At 39.8% G+C, this 18,692-nt stretch overlaps 1 protein-coding gene across 2 annotated transcripts; it reads left to right on the top strand.

Moving 5' to 3' along the window:
- Positions 1 to 12,665: 12,665 nt before the first annotated feature.
- Positions 12,666 to 17,827, top strand: ankrd49 (ankyrin repeat domain 49). Of its 2 annotated transcripts, none has more exons than XM_079219337.1 (3): positions 12,666 to 12,718; positions 14,062 to 14,286; positions 17,147 to 17,827. In XM_079219337.1, the coding sequence occupies exons 2-3, from the start codon at positions 14,068 to 14,070 to the stop codon at positions 17,624 to 17,626; spliced, it is 699 nt and encodes a 232-aa protein (XP_079075463.1). In that variant the 5' UTR covers positions 12,666 to 12,718; positions 14,062 to 14,067; the 3' UTR covers positions 17,627 to 17,827. The 2 variants fall into 2 exon arrangements, with proteins under 2 accessions (XP_079075463.1, XP_079075464.1); XM_079219338.1 differs by having other exon boundaries at positions 12,667 to 12,714.
- The last annotated feature ends 865 nt before the right edge of the window (positions 17,828 to 18,692 follow it).

The raw sequence follows: 18,692 nt of genomic DNA on the forward strand, positions 1-18,692 counted from the left end.
CGTAGTCCCACACAGCTCCGACTCCTCCAGGACGAGTGTCTGAATGAAGCCGCTTCCAGCGCTCCTTCAGCGGACCAGCAGCAGTTTGATTCAGCGACGGCAGGACGGCGGTGACGACGGGCAGAGCTTCTCAACGCTGATTGGCTTTCGCAACTCCGCGTCAGGCTAATTCTTCGCTAGAGTTGAAATATTTGAAATAGTTCAACTCCAGCGAAAAAATGTGCTTTTCCGCAACCATTCGTGTCTGTGCATTGACTTAACATGTAATCTACTCGCGTGAATATTTCGCAACTCTTTTGGTGTGAACACGGCATTAGGCTACATCTACATTAATAAGTTTTCATTTAAAACCTGGGTTTTAAAAAAAATAACGTTTTTTGGAAAGTTTTACAAGTTCTATTTTTCAGACTTAGTTATAACATCTCACACACACACACACACACACAGTACTTCAAAATGAACACAAAAGACAAATAAGAAACAAATAAGAAACAAAAGACAACTGAGACCAGAAGTAACCTAATATAAAACACACAGTAAAAGGGCTCACTAAAAGAAGTAGTTCTCTAAAAACGACGAGCTACAAACATGTCACCATGAGACAATAAAATCAGAACGAATTACGAACATGTCACCATGAGACTATAAAATCAGAACGAATTACGAACATGTCACCATGAGACTATAAAATCAGAACGAATTACGAACATGTCACCATGAGACTATAAAATCAGAACAAATTACGAACATGTCACCATGAGACAATAAAATCAGAACGAATTACGAACATGTCACCATGAGACTATAAAATCAGGAGTTACTCTGAACTCACCAACACCGATCTACAGGTGAATCTCCTGTGCAGGAGGAGGGGAGCCCAAGAGCGTCTATGACCATGGCGGAAGTCCAGTACCGGAACACGCGTTTGACACAGCGATTGGCTTGTAGTTAACGGCATGCGCCAAGACCCAGTGAATAAAGCTCCCTTCTGCTACATTCGCATTAAGGAAGTAGTCTTCTTTTTATAATTTTGAATTCAAGCCAGCTCTAAAATAGTTGTGCAGAACAAAATAAGCATTAATAAGAAAGGGAAGGTCCTCCGTTTTGTGTCCATCCAACCATGACTTCAAATGCCCATCATATGGGCTGATAATGCCGCTGGACATGCTGCTCGGTGATATTGTTTTTTTTAAATATATACAAATATTATAATATATTTGTATTATATATAATCCTCTATTAATCCCACAGTGGGGAAATTATTCTCTGCATTTTACCCATCCTTAGTACTGAAACGTCATTAATAAATACAGGCGAAATGCCTGTACTTTCGTGAAAATGTTTACGTTACGCCGTTAACAGGTTGCGCTTGCGCAGGCGCGACTCGACGATTCTTGGCATTTTGCTAAAAGCCTCCGTGACATCTCCGTCAGATCGGCTTTTCTGCTGTTGCGTCTCTCAAAACAGAATACAGATCTAAGCTCAACATTGAGCATGAATTGAGAGCGGCCGTATCAAATCTACAACCGCGTTTTTAAAATATTTGTAGAGAAAAGCAGCTCACTGCAGCCACTAATACTGATACAACCTGATGCTCACATATCTGCACTCATTTTGTTTTGCACAGGTTGATTATTATTTATAGTTATTGTTATTAACTTGAAAATATATTCAGTGCAAAACAGGTTATTTGCAGCCACAGTAAGTATTTTTTTGCCAAATATTAGTTAATTTTTGCACAGATAGAACTTTATTTGCATTGTTCTAACAAAGTGATTGCACATGTTACTAGTTTTTGTCTGATGGAGCAATCTGGTTTACTTGAAAGGGATTTTCTTTATTCTATTATTTCAAAAAGTATGGATGGAGGAGTCACAAAAAGTTGGACCATTTTGTTACAATTTTGTTAGGGCGGTGGCGCCCGAATATTTTTCTTCCTCCAAAGTGGGGCGTGACAGAAAAAGTTTGAGAACCACTGATTTAAGTGTACATTTGTCTACTGCTAATCTGGTGGGTAAAGTGGAACTGTAATCAAAATGGCACCAATGTCTAAAGAGTGAAAAATAGAATAGTGAAAAAAGAGAATGATTCAAATATATTTTTGAGTAGATATCCTATGATCTTTTGAAGTATTAGAGAGTCAAAGATGTGGTTGCCTGCTATTTAGTGTCAGAAATTGTTCTGCAAATTTGCTGTGCTGAAAACAGATTTTGCTCATTAACATGATGTAGAGAATAACATTTTTTATTTAAAATGACTTAAGAGCCCCTAATTTATCACTGATGACCGTTTTTTGTATCCCTGTCTGAGTCACTGCTAACTATGTCAATTAATATTCTGTGTGAATGATTAAAGCAAAATACATTAATGTAATAGTGTGATATCTATTCACACACATATCGGTATTCTCAATCCATGCTTAAGTGATGAATGATAATACAAGTAAGTGTGAGGAAATGTGTTAGAAAAATGTACTCGACACCTTGAGGTAAAATCATAGATCAGGACATTTAATCTTTGCAAAGAGGAGCAGAGTCAGAATCACAATATGATATGTCAATTGCGTATCCTGGACTGCTCCCTGAATGAGCAGAGAGTTACCTCTTAAATACATTAATGAAACAATCACAGAAGCTCTCATGACGTCTTCAGATTGGCTTGCATCGGCATGGTCATATGATAACAAGGAACACCACGTTCTTCACACAGAGACATGGAGGCATCCACAGTCTCAAGACAATCAGAAGGTCACTGTTAAAGCATACGTATGTTTTAACAGGAGAGTAGGTCAAATGAGAAGCCACAAGCCTTTACACAGTATATGATTTATAATATAACTGTAAAACAGTACTTGATTAAGAGTAAATAGGTTTTTTCTTCTAACAAAATGGAACCACTAATCCTATTAATAATTCAGTTTTTTTTACATTCATGCAACACCAAATATGTGGTAAATCAAATGCATCTTTTTGCCTATTTAGGAATATGTTATGTCAGCATATATGCATATATGATGACCAGTGATTGATATCATCTCCATGAGCGCTGTGTGGGAATAAACCATTGCAAAATATTTGCTTTTAATGCTTGTTTCTAGTTACTTTAAGGCAGTGTTTTTCAACCTTTTTTGAGCCGCGGCACATTTTCTACAATAAAAAAATCCCGCGGCACACCAAAAACCCAAAAAGTTACAGAATGTCACAGTATTCAGTGTGTCCCCTAGGTTTACAGCTTTGGGTGGGGAGCGACTGACGGACATACTACATCGTGGCACCTCACAGTACTACAAAGTAATACTTCACAGTACTATTGACTCCATCTGTGCTTTTATAAATAATAGAACATTGAAATCACTTTCAATTAAACCAGATTGCTCCATCAGACAAAAACAAATGTGTTATCACTTTGTTAGAAAAATGAAAATAAAGTTATATCCGTGCAAAAAATAACTAATATTTAGTTACAACTAAATAGCTTATTGTGGAAAACAACAAGCTATTTTTTTGCAAAACAGAATGAGTGCAGATGTGTGAGCATAACGTTGTATCATTAACAGTGGCTGCAGTGAGCTGCTTTCCTCTACAACTCTTTTTAAAACGAGGTAGATTTGATACAGCCGTTCTCAATTCATGCTCCATGTTGAGCGACGCAACAGCAGAAAAGACAACCTCACGGAGATCTCATAAAGATCGGCTTTTGGCGAAATGACAAGAATCGGCGAGTTGTACATGCGCATGTGACCTATTAACGGCGTACGGTATAATCAGCATGTCCTCTTGCGCCCCACCTGTAATACGCCCCAGTTTGATAAATACTGACTTAAAGGAAACATAGTGTTCATTTATTTTAATGATGACCACAAAGTGAGCAGGCTTTGTCACTTGAGTGTGTTTTTCGGGCTTTTGGAAGAATATTTCCAGAGCCTCAGAAACGTCAGAAACATCATTGATGGAGCGCCAGGCTGCAGCCTGTTGGATGTTTGTCTTGACCAACAAATACCTTTACTGTTGGGCTTTAAACATGAGAGCTCATAGCTTAAAATAGTGATAGCTTAAAGCAGCAAATCCCATTGTGAAAAGCACGCGACATATTTTTCGCCGCTCTCTCTGTCCACTGTGTGCTCTCCTGTGTGCATCGCATCGGGTCGGAAAGAGTTGTAGACGCGACCCAGAAATTGCAAGCTGTCGTGTACGATCAATAACATACGGCCGTTTAGTTTGTTTAATAGCAGAACAAGGTGCAGACCTGTTCTATAGGAAACTACTAGGCCAGCCACTATATTGCAGGCTCAGACGCTCAACAATGGAAAATTATTTGCGGCAGCTAAATAATATTTTTTTGCACCAATTAAGTGAAATTGGAAATTTTCTCACGACACACCTGACGATCTGTCACGGCACACTGGTATGCCGCGGCACAGTGGTTGACAATCACTGCTTTAAGGTATGTTAACGGGTGTGTGATCTTCCTTTACCCATTCATTTACCGTTAACAAGTATTCAGTATTCATTTACCCGTTAACAAGTATTCAGTATTCACTTACCGTTAACAAGTATTCAGTATTCATTTACCCGTTAACAAGTATTCAGTATTCATTTACCCGTTAACAAGTATTCAGTATTCATTTACCCGTTAACAACGTATATGTTAACGAGTGTGCACATCGTGTGTGTGAGGCTGGGACGTTACTGTCTCTCCACTTTCCACTGTGTGTGAGAGGTAAAAACCATTATGTGGCACTTGGGTTTTTTGCTGGCAAAAAAGTAAGAGGTAAGTAGACTGGTCGGCCAGTCACCAGTCATGGCCAATCAGCTGACAACCTTTCGGTTGTGAGCCAATTAGTGCATCTCAAATCCAGAAACAATTTATTTTAATTATGCTGTGGTTATGCCAGTACAAGCCTTGTATGTTGTTAGTATAGAGAAGTGGAACACTTACACTGTGTAAGACTTAGTAGCATTTAGAAGTGAGGTTGCAAATTGCAACAAACTGAATATCCATCCCCCACTTGCTCACTCCTGTCTTTCCAAGCGTTAATGAAAACATAGTTATGAATATTATATTCAATTTATGCCAATACGTCCACCTTCATTCTACACACTGGTCCTTGTAGGCCAATGGATATACCAGCAACATGTTTGTTTCCAGCATGAAGGATACATGACATGTTACATGACATAATATATATTTTTCTACTGCCCACGACAAGTGTGCGTCATCTATATCATTCTCTGTTAGAGCTCCATTTCTTCTTTGACCCAAGACAACAAAAAAGCCACTTCCCAAAGATATTTCAGTACTTTGTATATCCATTTTCCCAACAATGTTTTTTCAAATAAAGTTGTTAACCAAGAAGATGATATATAAACAGACTAATGTTTACAATTATCTCTTAATTAATTACAGGACGATGGCCCAACATCAGTGAATATTCTTGCCGTGTTTCTGAGTCTCTCACCACTATGAGCACATTGTTATATCATACATTAATGCTGAGATTGTCCTCTGACTGTCCTTCAAGAGGGATGAAAATGAAGACGCTGCCATAACAGGGATCAACAGTGTCATTACGGCTGCATCAGCACAACTTCTGTATTGTTATGGAGATCCCATAGATATGGTTTTTGCATCTTATGTTGCATGATGGATGTAAAGTCATCCGGATTGTATCTGGTTTATGCATTCATTTTACACCTTGGACTACAATATGAACAAAATCGAAGCAATACGAAAGATGGCCCATGTGCACTGCACAGGTTTAATGAAAATCAATCACTGGCAGGGTAGTTTTGCATGTGTGTATGTACTGAGATGAAAACACAGAGTTTATTAGGACAAAACACCTGCATATCACGGTGATCATCGCTACATATTGTGTACCTGTAATTGTGAAGAATATGTATTTTTTCCTACCAGGGTGATTGATTACTACTGAGTGCACTTGTTGCAAATGTGGACTAATGCAGTCCAATTTCAGCCTTTATCTTCCTTTTCTGCTTTTTTGTTCAATGGGTTCTCCAGTCTCCATCTGCACTGAATAGAAATACATGCTTTTGACAAAGGATGTGTTTTCATGGACGTATGGTTTTATTATTAATACCTATGCCACTTGCTTTATCATGGCTTGCTGTAACATGTTACTTGTTCTACCCCAATGCAAAAAGGTGTAATCTAAAACCATACATTGTGTGGTTGATAACAATAAAGCGTATTCATATAGCACTGATCAAAACGAGCATCACAGTGTTTTAAAAGGCAGACAAAGAACAAAGGATTAAAAACCAATGCACCGCTGCTGGATATAATCCTGACAATGTGCCGCAAGGCATCCGGTCTGCTGGAACTCCAAAAGAAGTGGAATCTATGTGAAATGGACTGGCAACAGGTCCACTATCAGAAACAGAAGAAGAGTCTAATGTTGAAAGATCTAGTGGTTCACTTAAGGATTCTGATGACACCGTTGAAGAATATAATGTTCAAGATGTGGAATTTATTTTACATAGATGTGCAAGTCCAAATGTGACAAACTAAGCTTAAAAAACACTAAACTGACAAAAGACTACAAGCTGAAAGATGCCTACAATTAATGTATTGTCTAAAAATAACAAAGAACAAAATAATGAATAGAAATCAATAGTCAAGTTGAACAAAGATGGTTGTCAATTCAATCCAATTAACGTCATATATTGGTACTGATATTTGCAAAGGATAAATAAAAACTGAGAAAGATTTTGAACAAGAAAACGATTGAGGGAGGAAAAGTCAAATCACACATTCCGGGTGCAGTTGCTAAAATGAGCGATCTAATACCTTGTGTTCCACAACCAATATCTATTGAACACGCTGTGTCATAAGTTTGAGAGAAAGGAGTTCAAGTTGCTAAAGCTTAAAGGTTGATCAGTAAGAAGAAGACTAAGAGCCTCTTGATACTTATCTTTGTACTTCTTTGATGTACTTCTTACCAAAGAGAAGTCTTGCTAGGCAGGTTGAGTTATTCAGTGCGAGAATATAGTGGCAGCGTATGGTCATGTTATGTGTAGCATGGCAATGCAAAGGAAACGGAAGCTATGCTCAGTGCATTGCCTTCCTTCTTTCTTCCTCCCTAAATATAAAGGTATTTTTAAGAAAGGGTCATTCCCACAGTAGACGGCGCTTTCCTAGAGCTAAATGGAATAAATGTTAAGTGGCGATCCTTAAGAGTTCAGTCCTGGTGGATTTAGAACTCAAATTTTAGTGGTCAAAGTTATACCTTGGTGGGGTGATGTGTGTAAGCCATAAAAGAACAAATTCAAGCTTTAAAAATTGTGAAAAATAATTGAAATCAAGAAAATGGTATTGATTAGAGAGCTGAGGCCAGGAAAAGGATTGAATCAACAAAGACAAATGCACGAATGCCTTTTTTTTAAAGCCTTGGATGGGAAACCCAATTAAAAGAGGTATTGACAATGTTAAAGTAAACAAATCGGAAAAAAACATTTGCACAACTTCCTGTTCTAGTTGTTAGTAAACAATAAGAAATAACTAATGAGGAAAAGTCGGGTTTGCTTGGGCTAGATTTGTTAAACAAGATATCAAAGGAAGGAGAATTTCCTAATAGGGCTCTAATACTCTGAAAAGTATTTAGTCTTTTCACAATAATCTGTATTAGAGTAGAGAGGATTGATTATTCCACGTCAATGTTTAGTCTGTAAACGTAGATTTAGATGCTTTAGTGAAGATCAGCAATGCTGTTGAAAAAACTCTTGACATGAGAGAACAATAGCAGTTGTATATTTAAATAATGAAAAGGAACATGCATATGTGGAAAGAAGCGTTATTGAATTTAGTCCGCTTGGTATTTGAGGAAAGATGTATCACTGGATATTACATTTCTAATCTTAATAAGAAAGTGGGAGTAACTAGGATCAGATACTGCAATAGAAAATTGAATTCCTCAAGTAAGTGTCAGCAATATCCTTTTAATCTTATGATAACGATTTTTAAGGATTCAGTTTATAAATGATGTTTTATGTTGTCGACAAAGGTTTTTCAAGGTTTTTATTTGGCCGTTTGTGCCTAGACCAACAGTCCAGACTCATTGAATTTTTTTTCTATTGTAAAAACGTGTTCTATGGGTGATGATACTGTCTGCTCTGCTGTGTCTCAGGTTGCATGTGCAGTGTTTGTGTCTGAGCAGAGGGTGAGCTGGGTGGAGTGAGTCTCTGATGATTCCCTCTGCTCTTTTCCGACATCGCTGCACATACATCGAGTCCATGAAGGGATGTTTTGTCCCTGTAATCCTCTCTGCAGTCTTTATGACTCTTTGCAGAGCCTTCCTCTCTGCTTGTGTGGTGTTCCCATACCAGACAGTGATGCCTGCAGTGATGATGCTCTCTATCAGTTGTCTGTAGGCCAGGGTGAGAGGGCGATGGTTCAGACCAGCTTTCCCAAGCAGCCTGATGAAGTAAAGCCTTTGCTGGGCTTTTTTCACTGTGGCTGTGGTGTTACGAGTCCAGTGCAGGTCAGATGTAACCTGCAGTCCCAGGAATCTGTAGCTGTTGGCCCTCTCCATCTCAGTCCCTTTGATGGTGAGAGGCTGTAGAGGGGGAGAATTCTTCCTGAAGTCCAGGATTATTTCTTTGGTCTTGTCAGTATTGAGGATGAGGTCGTTCTCCTCTCCGTAGGCCAGAGTGTTGTTTATCTGGGTCCTGTACCCTGACTCGTCGTCCCCCTTGATGTACCCCAGGATGGTGGTGTCATCCGCGTATTTGGTGTTTGGTATTTGGTGTTGTCTTGGGTGGAGACACAGTCATGGGTGTACAGGGTGAATAGTTTTGGGCTCAGGCAGCAGCCCTGTGGGGATACTGTGCTGACTGTGAGCTCAACAGACACCCGTCTTCCCATTCTCACCACCTGTGGTCTTTCTGTCAGGAAGTCCAGAATCCCGTTGCAGGTGGGGGTTGGGACGCCAAGGTCTGACAGCTTCTCGATCAGTTTGCCCTGGCGGATAGTGTTGAAGGCAGAACTGTAGTCCAGGAAAAGCATTCTGGCATACGTTCTGCTGCTTTCCAGGTGTGTGGTGCAGTGGCGTCCCTAGGCTAAAACACCCGGGGCTTTAGCCCCGGGTGTTTTTTAATTAGCCCCGAATATTAACACCTCCAGGTCGCACGTGACGTCATTCACCCAAAACAGCGGAGTCAGGCAGCAGGCGCACTTGACAACAGCAAGCTGCTGTCTTTGTGTAGTACAGCGGTTCCCAAACTTTTTAGGCCACGCACCCCCTTCTACATTCCGACCGGGTTCACGCACCCCCAATCCCCCACACCTTAAAAAAAACGCAACAGAGCCTATTTATAGCCGCATAAAATCGGACCAATGCGAGAACTGTTTGCTCATTATAGATAGATTTAGTCCGCTGTATACATTTCAGTTACACAAGGCGTCACTTTTAAAGAGCATTAAGGGGCCGTTCACACCAGACGCGACTCTCAAAAACGCGTCGCTAGCAAAACCATTGTTTTCATATGGTACGGCTCCCGGTCGATTTCTTCTCCCGGTCTTTAAATGCCGCGCGACGCGTTTTTCTAGCGTTTTTTCGGCGCGCTTACAAGTTGAAATATTCCCAACTTTAAGCGCCTTCCGCGGAGTCGCACAGCTCAAACGCACAGCTCAGTCGCACTGCTCCCTGGATGGCGAGGACACACGCACAGGCTGAAGCAGATTGCATTTCACATTTATTTACTTAAACACAATAAGCCACGTAAAGAACAAAGAGTGGCACATGCATAGGCTCAGAAACAGATATAAATAAAAAAGGAGGAGTCCATGAGGATTTTCACATGCAGCGCAGCAAGAGAGATAGAGAGGGAGAGGGAGAAAGTGAGAGACTTACGTGAATGAGACTGCAATTGTTTTTAGCTGTTTTGTAACTCTTCCAATTTTGATCTAAAAAATGTAAGGGGCTTCTGACTTGCACTGGCATGCTTGGTGTTCAGGTGTCAGCGCAAATAAGAGGCTTCAGACAGCTGTTAGCCAGAACCTCACTGCACAACATGCACTGTGGCTTCGGGCAATCTACATTGCCAATCCAAGTGAAGCACAAACCCACATAATTGTCATCATATTTCCTCTTTTTTTCCCAGTGTGATGCTCACTCTCGTCTCCTCTTTCTCCGACTCCCGGTCGATTTCTTCTCCCGGTCTCTCCCCAACGCACCTCTCCGTTTCTCTCGCCTACGGTTCCTCACTCTCTCTCTGTCCCTCTCCTCTTTTATTACTGATAGCTTCAGATGTCCCACCTGACAGCTTCCCCGATTTCAGTCAGTTTAACATATTTTCATGGATGTTGCTGAATGAATGAAATGACGCTAGGTGCACAAGCTAGCTAGCTAGTGTGTACGTAAAAGACAGTCTGGCGGCCGGACCGGAAGTGCATCTATTTATTAAATTGTACGTTTTTAATTTAAAATTTAAATCTTACAAAGGGACATTTTATAATTAAAAAATCCTACTTAATTTTTTTATTATTATGTTTAATATTAATTATTACACCATTAGACCACCATTACATTTTTCCTCTCGCGCACCCCCCACCCCCTAGAGGCAGCTCGCGCGCCACACTTTGGGAATCCCTGGTGTAAGTTTTTTGCGACAAGATGTCGCAAAAAAAGATGTCAATGTTTTTCCCCCCAAAGGTGGTCAGGAATCAAAGAGGTAATGGGAATAGAAATTATGTAAAAATGTATAATTTCGAAAAGAGTGTTGCAGCTGGAACTACTAGAGGGATGTAGCTGCTAGCTGATATTACATGGGGGAAAAAACGTTCTGTTATTATTAGCATCTGTCTGTAAATGCAATTGTAGTGTGTGATAATTGTGTACCTAAAAATAATTAAGCTTTGGCTTCTTCTGGAGGGGAAAGTAGCTAAAGTTAATGTTAGGGTATAACGTCGAACCATCTTGTTTTATTTTCTTTTTCATGCATGACAGCAGCTAGCTAGCAGACAGGGATCTGTGTGGGAGGTGTTGTTTCCTAGCTAGCTAATGTCCGTCAATGGGTGCTAACTAAATTCAAAATGGGTCATTCGTTTGATGATCTGTGGTTATGGGATTGCATCGTTTTCAATCGTGTTCTTAAAATAATTAAACACACTTTTTCTCAGATGATGATAATCAAGATGGCACTGCCGCTGCTGGTTTGGGCATGTGAAAATGCCATAAGTTAGTGGCAACTTTGCCCATAATTATTTGTATTAATTGCAATGGGATACCAATATTAACTCGGCTATACGTACATTAATAAATAAGCTATAAAATATTATGTTTACATTTAATTTTCAGGTATGATAGCAGATAGGGATGTGTTCAGGGGTCCTGCAGCAGACCAAAGGGAGGACAATGAAAGATCAGGTACCTGTAGGGTATGTGGAGAGTGTTTCTATGTCTAAAAATTTCGCTGCTTCACACATCTGGGCTAAGCCCCAGATGTGTCAAAATCCTAGAGACGCCCCTGGTGTGGTGTAGAGCTATTGCTACCGCGTCGTCCACTGATCGGTTGGAGCGGTAGGCAAACTGGAGGGGGTCGATGTTGTCCGGGACCGTGTGGTTGATGTGTGTGAGAACCAGTTTTTCCAGGCACTTCATGGCGACTGGTGTGAGTGCCACTGGCCTGAAGTCATTCAGGGTGGGTGTATCTGGTCTTTTGGGGACTGGTATGATGATGGCGGATTTGAAGATACAGCCTGGGATAGTGACAGGTTGAAAATGTCAGTATACACACCAGCTAGCTGTTCCCCACAGGCCTTCAGAACTTTGGTAGGAACTCCATCGGGTCCCACAGACTTGTGGGGGTTCACCTTCTTCAAAGCCTTCAGTACCTGTGTGTGTGTCACCTGAAAGGCAATGTCCGTGGGATCACAGGGGGCTTTTGATGGTGTGTCTGTGTTCAGCCTGTCGAACCTGGCATAGAAGGTGTTAAGGCTGTCTGGCAGGGTGGCATCTCGGGGGTCTGTGGTTGTTGTGGTTCTCCTATAGTTTGTGACAGACTTGATTCCCTGCCACATGCTGCGTGTGTTTTGGTTGAGGTAGTAGCCTTCAAGTACAAACAAACAACCATTGGAGTTCACCTGGACACCAATGTCTCTGCTGCCTACCCCTCTCTCTACTGCTACACGCTGGGGCCCGGCGGGACTCTGGTTTGGAGTTTACATGTTCTCCAAGTGTCAGTAAGGGTTAAATCTGTGTACTTAACCCAAATATCAAAACATGTATTTTAGCATAGGTTTAGACTAGGATTAGATTAGGCTAAAATGGAATACACAGCGCTGTGTATGTGTCTGATTCAATATAGAATACATACAATTCAGTGTATTAACTAACACCTATATTTTAATGAATATTTACGAAATAACTATTTTCAAAAGATTTTTGAATTGATGCTAATTTTACATTTTTTTTTTTAAGTCTCAGGAGGACCTTCACGTACCCCCATTTGAGAGCCACCGGCGGTATATCCTATGGATCAGCAGCCAGGTCTCTGTGATTTAGGCATAAGTACATTGAGAGTGTGCAGCGGGGCTTTTATTCCGCACTGATGGATTTATTGCCCGAGTCACACTCCAGAGCAACAGGGGGCGGTAATGCACCATAAAGCTTGATGCCAACCGGCATTAAATAATAAAGAAGAAGAAGACGAAGAAGAAGAAGAAGAAGACGAAGACGAAGACCCCACAAAGCGAGTAGGTCAGGGAGTTAAATATGGTCAGCTTCTGTTCCTTTAAGTAGTTACATCTCCCGGCTGTGTGGGAATTGTTGTTTTGACACAATAATTGTTACTCAAATGATAGCTTTTAATGTTTCAAATAAACGTAAACGTCGATTTCAAACACGACTAAATTGTTGTACGTAAGCTAACGTCAACGTAAAAGGGAAAGTTGGCTTCACCAGCTATCTTCATGCACATGGCCACTTAATCATATGTTCTGTGTTGGACGTTGACGTAAATACTGCTAAAGGCGTCTATATTCACTGAGATGAATCTACTCGACCGGCTTCACATAGGCTTCGGCACGTATTGACGTGACACGTTTGCCGGTTCATGAACGTTACGCTCGTCAGGTAACGTAAACAGCACACGTTAGGTAACGTAAACATTACACAGTTAACGTCACGTAGCGTAAATATTAAACAGTTAACGTTGGGTTAGCTGAAGCTACACCAGTCCTACAGTTAAAACTGTTTAAAAAGGTGTTGATTCACTTACTATTTATTTACTATGTGTCTCTTGTGTGCACTAATCCTGCAAATGTCCCCACTGTGGGACTAATAAAGGAATATCGTATCTTATATTATTTTATCTTGTTTAGCCTGCAGTCATTTTGAAGACTTCAATTTGTGGTGCAGTTACATTGTATTGCATTATATTCAGTGGTATTTCTAGGATATAACGCTAACCTAACCACATTGCCAAATTGCCAAAATATATGAATAGTAACGTGAACGCTGTGCATGTCTTGTGATTAACTAAACTACAAGTATTTGTTTGTACATTACAAAATAGAAAATGCATGTCTTGTAAACAATATTGTAGGGCTGCAACTAACTATTTACATAATTTATCTGAATTAATATCATACATGATTTTAATGTAAATATAAAATATGAGAGCTGCTGGTCACCTTGAGTGATTGCGGATATAGGCCTATGTAGGAAGAACTCAAAATAATAATAATAAAAAAAAATTCACACCAGATTATAAAAAAGACACTAATGTTAGTCTGTCTATTCAGAATTAAGTTAACAACAACTGGAGGGTTTGTAAGGGACAACATTAATGTTTAAAATGCTTTTGATAGTCACAAGACAGAAGAAGATATTAATTGACACATACAATTTATCAGTAGGGGTTTGTGAAATTAAATCATGGGCATCTCACGTAAAAGTACTACACTTTAATGTTCCGCTAAATTGTTCAGTTTCAACATTATCTCATACCATCTCCACCTGTGATATTTATTTATAATTTGTCAGGACTGTACATCTGTCGGATATGTGTCTCTTTATGTCTTTCTGTCTGACAAAAACAGTAAGTGATGGAGTTTCCGGAAGATTTCAACCAGCTTGAGCTTCTGAATTCACATGGACACCTGATTCCCACGGGGGCAAGCAGCCTGTGGACCGGAAGCAAGGATGAGGAGGAAGAGGCGGAAGAAGAGGAGGGGGACCACAGCGAGGAGTGGTATCTCGAAAAAGAAGAAACTCTCAAAGACAAACCAAGGGTGCTCTTTCTGTGGGCGGCGGAAAACAAACGCGTAAGTGCTATTTTGTTCTGGCACCACTCTCAGAACTCCTACTTTACCTGTCTTGCTCCACGAGTGATAAGCAGGGTTTAAACTGGGCTTGAAATTGAGATGACTGCTACAGGAAAATACGGTCCAGTGCTTGTACGATTAAACAATTCAATAAAAAAGGATAGCAGTTGCGTGCCAAAACCTACATACAACAATCACATTTCCAACAAGAAAACCCATCTAGTAACAATATAAACAACTGTTAACTACCTCCTCAAAAGAGGTACTTGGTTTGTTTGTTTGCTTGCATTCATGTAGTTTTGGAGTAATCTGAAAAATGTGTTCCTGACTGGGAACATTAACTAAAACTGAACGTGAACACCCATAACAACAAACAGCTAACGTGTTATTTAAGCAATTAATTACGAGGTGCATGTGACTGCACCATTGTCTGCACTTTCCAAGTGCTCTTCTAGTTTTCTTATTTATTGCTTTTAAATTGTACCAGTGTCAGTGTGTTTTTATGGCCAGCACAGACCAGCAGGGTTTTAATCTGTGCTAGCTGCCTGTTCGGTTTCTGCTGGCAAAAGTCAAATTAAACTGCAGGTGAATGTCTGACATGGCGTGCTGTGGGATTTTGGCAGCCACTTTGTCCTCGGTAAAATGACAAAATAAATCTTGATGTTTAGTTTTATTCAACACAAAAAACAGGTCAAACTGCTGGTGTAACGTTGTGCGTGTGAATCTTTCCTTCCTCGACACAAACATTGCTGTCTATGAAGTTGGTTCACATTTTCTTCTAATTTAAAACAAAACAGATAATTATGATTTTGAACAATTCATGAACAATTGGAATGATAGAATAAAGCATCTGTGATATTTGACAACAAGTAGACATGGGGTAATAACTGACTAGTTATTGTCTTGTATTTACTCAGTTCCTGACCATCAAACAAACAAACAAATGGAGAAGGCTAGATAAACTAAGGGTGGGTTACATTTTAATATATTTGATACTAGGTCTGATCTCAAAACAACACTTTCTCAATACCTTACTTTGAGAAATATGGATATTTGTAAGGATTTGCCGCTTATCCTTGTGTTAACATGATAGTAAAAATCGGTACTTTGCCATCGTATAAAATAACAGCCCTACTACCATTGTACTTCGCCAAAGCAGGCCTGTTATTTTAAGTGTATTATGTTTAATGAAAAACAATTGGAGCGTATTAAATGTGTTTGTGAGAGACTGGCTGCTATGTTGATTAAGAATAAAGTACCCAGCATTACTCCATTAAATGGGCTTTACGCAGTGAAGTATTGTGTTGGAAGATTTTGCAAAGACAAAACATTCAGCAATGAGTCACAACTAAAAACCACACATTTCCTCTGTTGTGCGAATTTGAATCACGTTTGATGTAGTGCTGGGTGATAAAACTCACAAAATCTCAAAGCCCAATGTGACATGTTCAAATATCATGAATGAAAAAATATTGTAGGGTAAGTAAGAGCCAAGTGGTTAAAAAACACAACTTTGCCCAAGTGGTTTGGACTGCAGCTGTTAGCGGGGTTGTGATTGTTGTTGATTTAATGTCCCTCTTTAGTGTTCTTTCAGCTGGTGTTCAGATATCCTTTTCAAGACTTGTTATCTTGTTATTCTTGTGTTTAAGAGTCAAAATCACATATTTAAAAAAAATCTGATGTAAAAAAAACACTTATTATTATTATAATTACCTCCCCCCCAAAATCATGAATATGTTTTAAATTATTCTCCGTCTCTAAATAAAGAATGAAAATCCTTTTGTGTTTGTTCTTGTAATTTTTAGATTGAACTTTTTTTTTTTTACTATATGAATATCATGCCATTTCTTTCAAACTTTCATGGTTCATGAAGTGCCATTCAATCTGAATAGTTTATGTAAACCTTTTGTTAGTACTAGCCATGACACTAAACACTATTGTTCACAGCTATACAGCTGCCCCTTGCAGCAGGTCAACATTGCTTTGTAAGTAAATGCAGAACAGGCTGAATAATTGAAAAACTGCGTGTCTTTGCTTATCATGAGGCAATTCATGGCACCGAGGGAACAGTTGACAATGAGCAAACACATTTTATAAACCCTGAAACCTCTCAAACTTGTTACGGCCATGAAATACAATAAGAACCCTGTGGATAATTACACAATGCTTCCCTTTGGGAGAAAAATAATACAATTTAATCACAATTCATTATATACAATAACTGCACAGTTAACGTCATTGCCATGTTACCGTTTTCAACACACTAGAGTTGTCTTGTGTACAGTCACAGTATCTGTTCTTCTTCCTCAAGGACGCCCTGTAATTATATAATTGTGTACCCACTTCACCCATGTTTCTCCTCATCCCTGCCCAACCCAAAGAAACCCTTCGAGGTTTCAGAATTTCATAGTTCTGTGAAATGTCTTTTGGCCGGAGAATTACATGACAGCGAGTGCTGTCATGTTTGTCTAGCCTATTTTTTACACTCTTTTATAAATATTTATTACTGTAACTTAAACTAAATAAATTGCAAAAAGTTCCAACCGACCCTGCTTTAAGCAAATGTTCAAGCATCCGTCTTTGCTGGGCTGGTCCCGCTTCAGAAGTATTTTTCACTGTGGTCTTCATACAGATGAAGTAAAAAATGATCTCTAATAACACTAATGTATGTATTTACGATAAATGTGACCGGAATAGAAGATAATTCAGATGGAATATTTTATGAGGTAAAATGTACCAACATGAAAGGCTTGGAAGGGGGTTAGAATAATCAAAGTAAAAGGTACTTGTTCCAATTAGAGATGAAACTATCAGTTTGTAGTTACCTGACCTTAAGCATTTCTGCATTTTTCTTTCTCAGCTTGCAACAGTCCACAGGTTATTAACCGCTGATCCCTTGCTGGTGCACTGCTGTGATGAGGACGGATACACTCCACTACATCGTGCAGCATACGGTGGCCATGTAGATGTGGTTTCTGTGTTAATCGTCGCTGGGTCAAAGGTTAACCCTCGCACCATCGATGGCTGGACGCCACTTCACAGCGCCTGCCGCTGGAGCCGCGTCGCCGTGGCAAATTTTCTTCTGCAACATGGAGCCGAACTGAACGCCCAGACCAACGGTGGACTCACACCATTACACCTGGCTGCCTCCCACACCACCCCCTTCAGAACAGACTCTCCTCACACGCTAGAGCTCCTCCTCTCTCAACGCCACCTGAAGCCAGGGCTCCGCAGCGGCAGCGGGGAGACGGCCAGTGAGGTTGCCCGGCGCACTTGCCCTCATCACTTCCTGTTTGAGATGGTAGAAGACTGTGTCAATGTGGTACCATCGCGTGAATGAAAAAGAGATAGTTTTTTTTTTACCTTCTTCTTGTAAGTACAATGGACAGCAGTTACATGAAATTATTTTTTGCAGATGTTGTAGAGAAGATTTAGAGTTCAGCATTATATCACTTGCCATTCATTACTTGAACTTGCTGACTGTAGGTTTTCCGCACTGAATTTGAATAAAGTAGCTTTATCAATGCACACATCAAAGAGTATAGGGAAGTATGTGTTAAACTGAAAATATTGAGAACTGACACATTCACCATGTTTGTTTTGTCCAAACAACAAAGCTATTAAAAATAAATATTCTTAGAATAATTAGACTGATTACTATGATTATCAAAATAGCTGTACTTGTTTATACTTACTTTCCTTTGTGCGCAAATGGATCTTCATTGGGAAAGTAACTATGAAAACTATCAAATAATTGATTTAAAAAGTAAAATACTTCCCTCTGAATGTAGGAGTAGCGTTAAAAAGTAAGATGAAAAGAAAAGACTCAAGTACAAATCCCTGAATAACTTGAGTCAATGTTCTTAGTTCCTTCCCACCACTGGACTTTAATGGTCCCCTGAAGATCTGACTGGGCTGGACATGTTCTCTATTTAAATATATAATATTGTGATTTGGAGTCAGAGTGCAGGCTTTTCTCAGATAAACAGGTTGCTATGACGTTTCTCTGCTGGACTCTGACTCACAAACGCGTATGAGAACATTTCAACAGGGCTGTATTGTGTTTTGAAGGGTCCTGATTATCTCTGTAATTGGAAAGTGCACACGATGTTATGCTCAAAGAGCGAGGCACCAAAATGTACCGTTAACCTATGTGTTTATTACAAAACACTAAACCACTTGGCTTGAAGCAGATTGTCATCTCTCAGTCGTCCTCCCATTTGCGTTAGTATTAGATTCAATTATGTTTGGTGCAAAACAATAAACGTAGTAATAGACCACAGTCTCTCCTGCGGACCATAGGGTCATGGAAATATGGAAATATACTGTATATCCAAACCATAAGGCAAATACAGCACCCTGTATTCTGAATATCTTTTAAGTAAGTCTTTCTCAGGGGCATTGTC

This window comes from Taurulus bubalis (assembly GCF_910589615.1).
Source record: "Taurulus bubalis genome assembly, chromosome: 6".
In the NCBI taxonomy this organism is placed as follows: Eukaryota; Metazoa; Chordata; class Actinopteri; order Perciformes; family Cottidae; genus Taurulus; species Taurulus bubalis.

Coding starts and splice junctions, on each gene's coding strand:
- ankrd49 (XM_079219337.1), top strand. CDS start 14,068: ATGGAGTTTCCGGAAGATTTCAACCAGCTTGAGCTTCTGAATTCACAT. Junction 14,287..17,146: donor GGGCGGCGGAAAACAAACGC/GTAAGTGCTATT, acceptor TTTCTTTCTCAG/CTTGCAACAGTCCACAGGTT.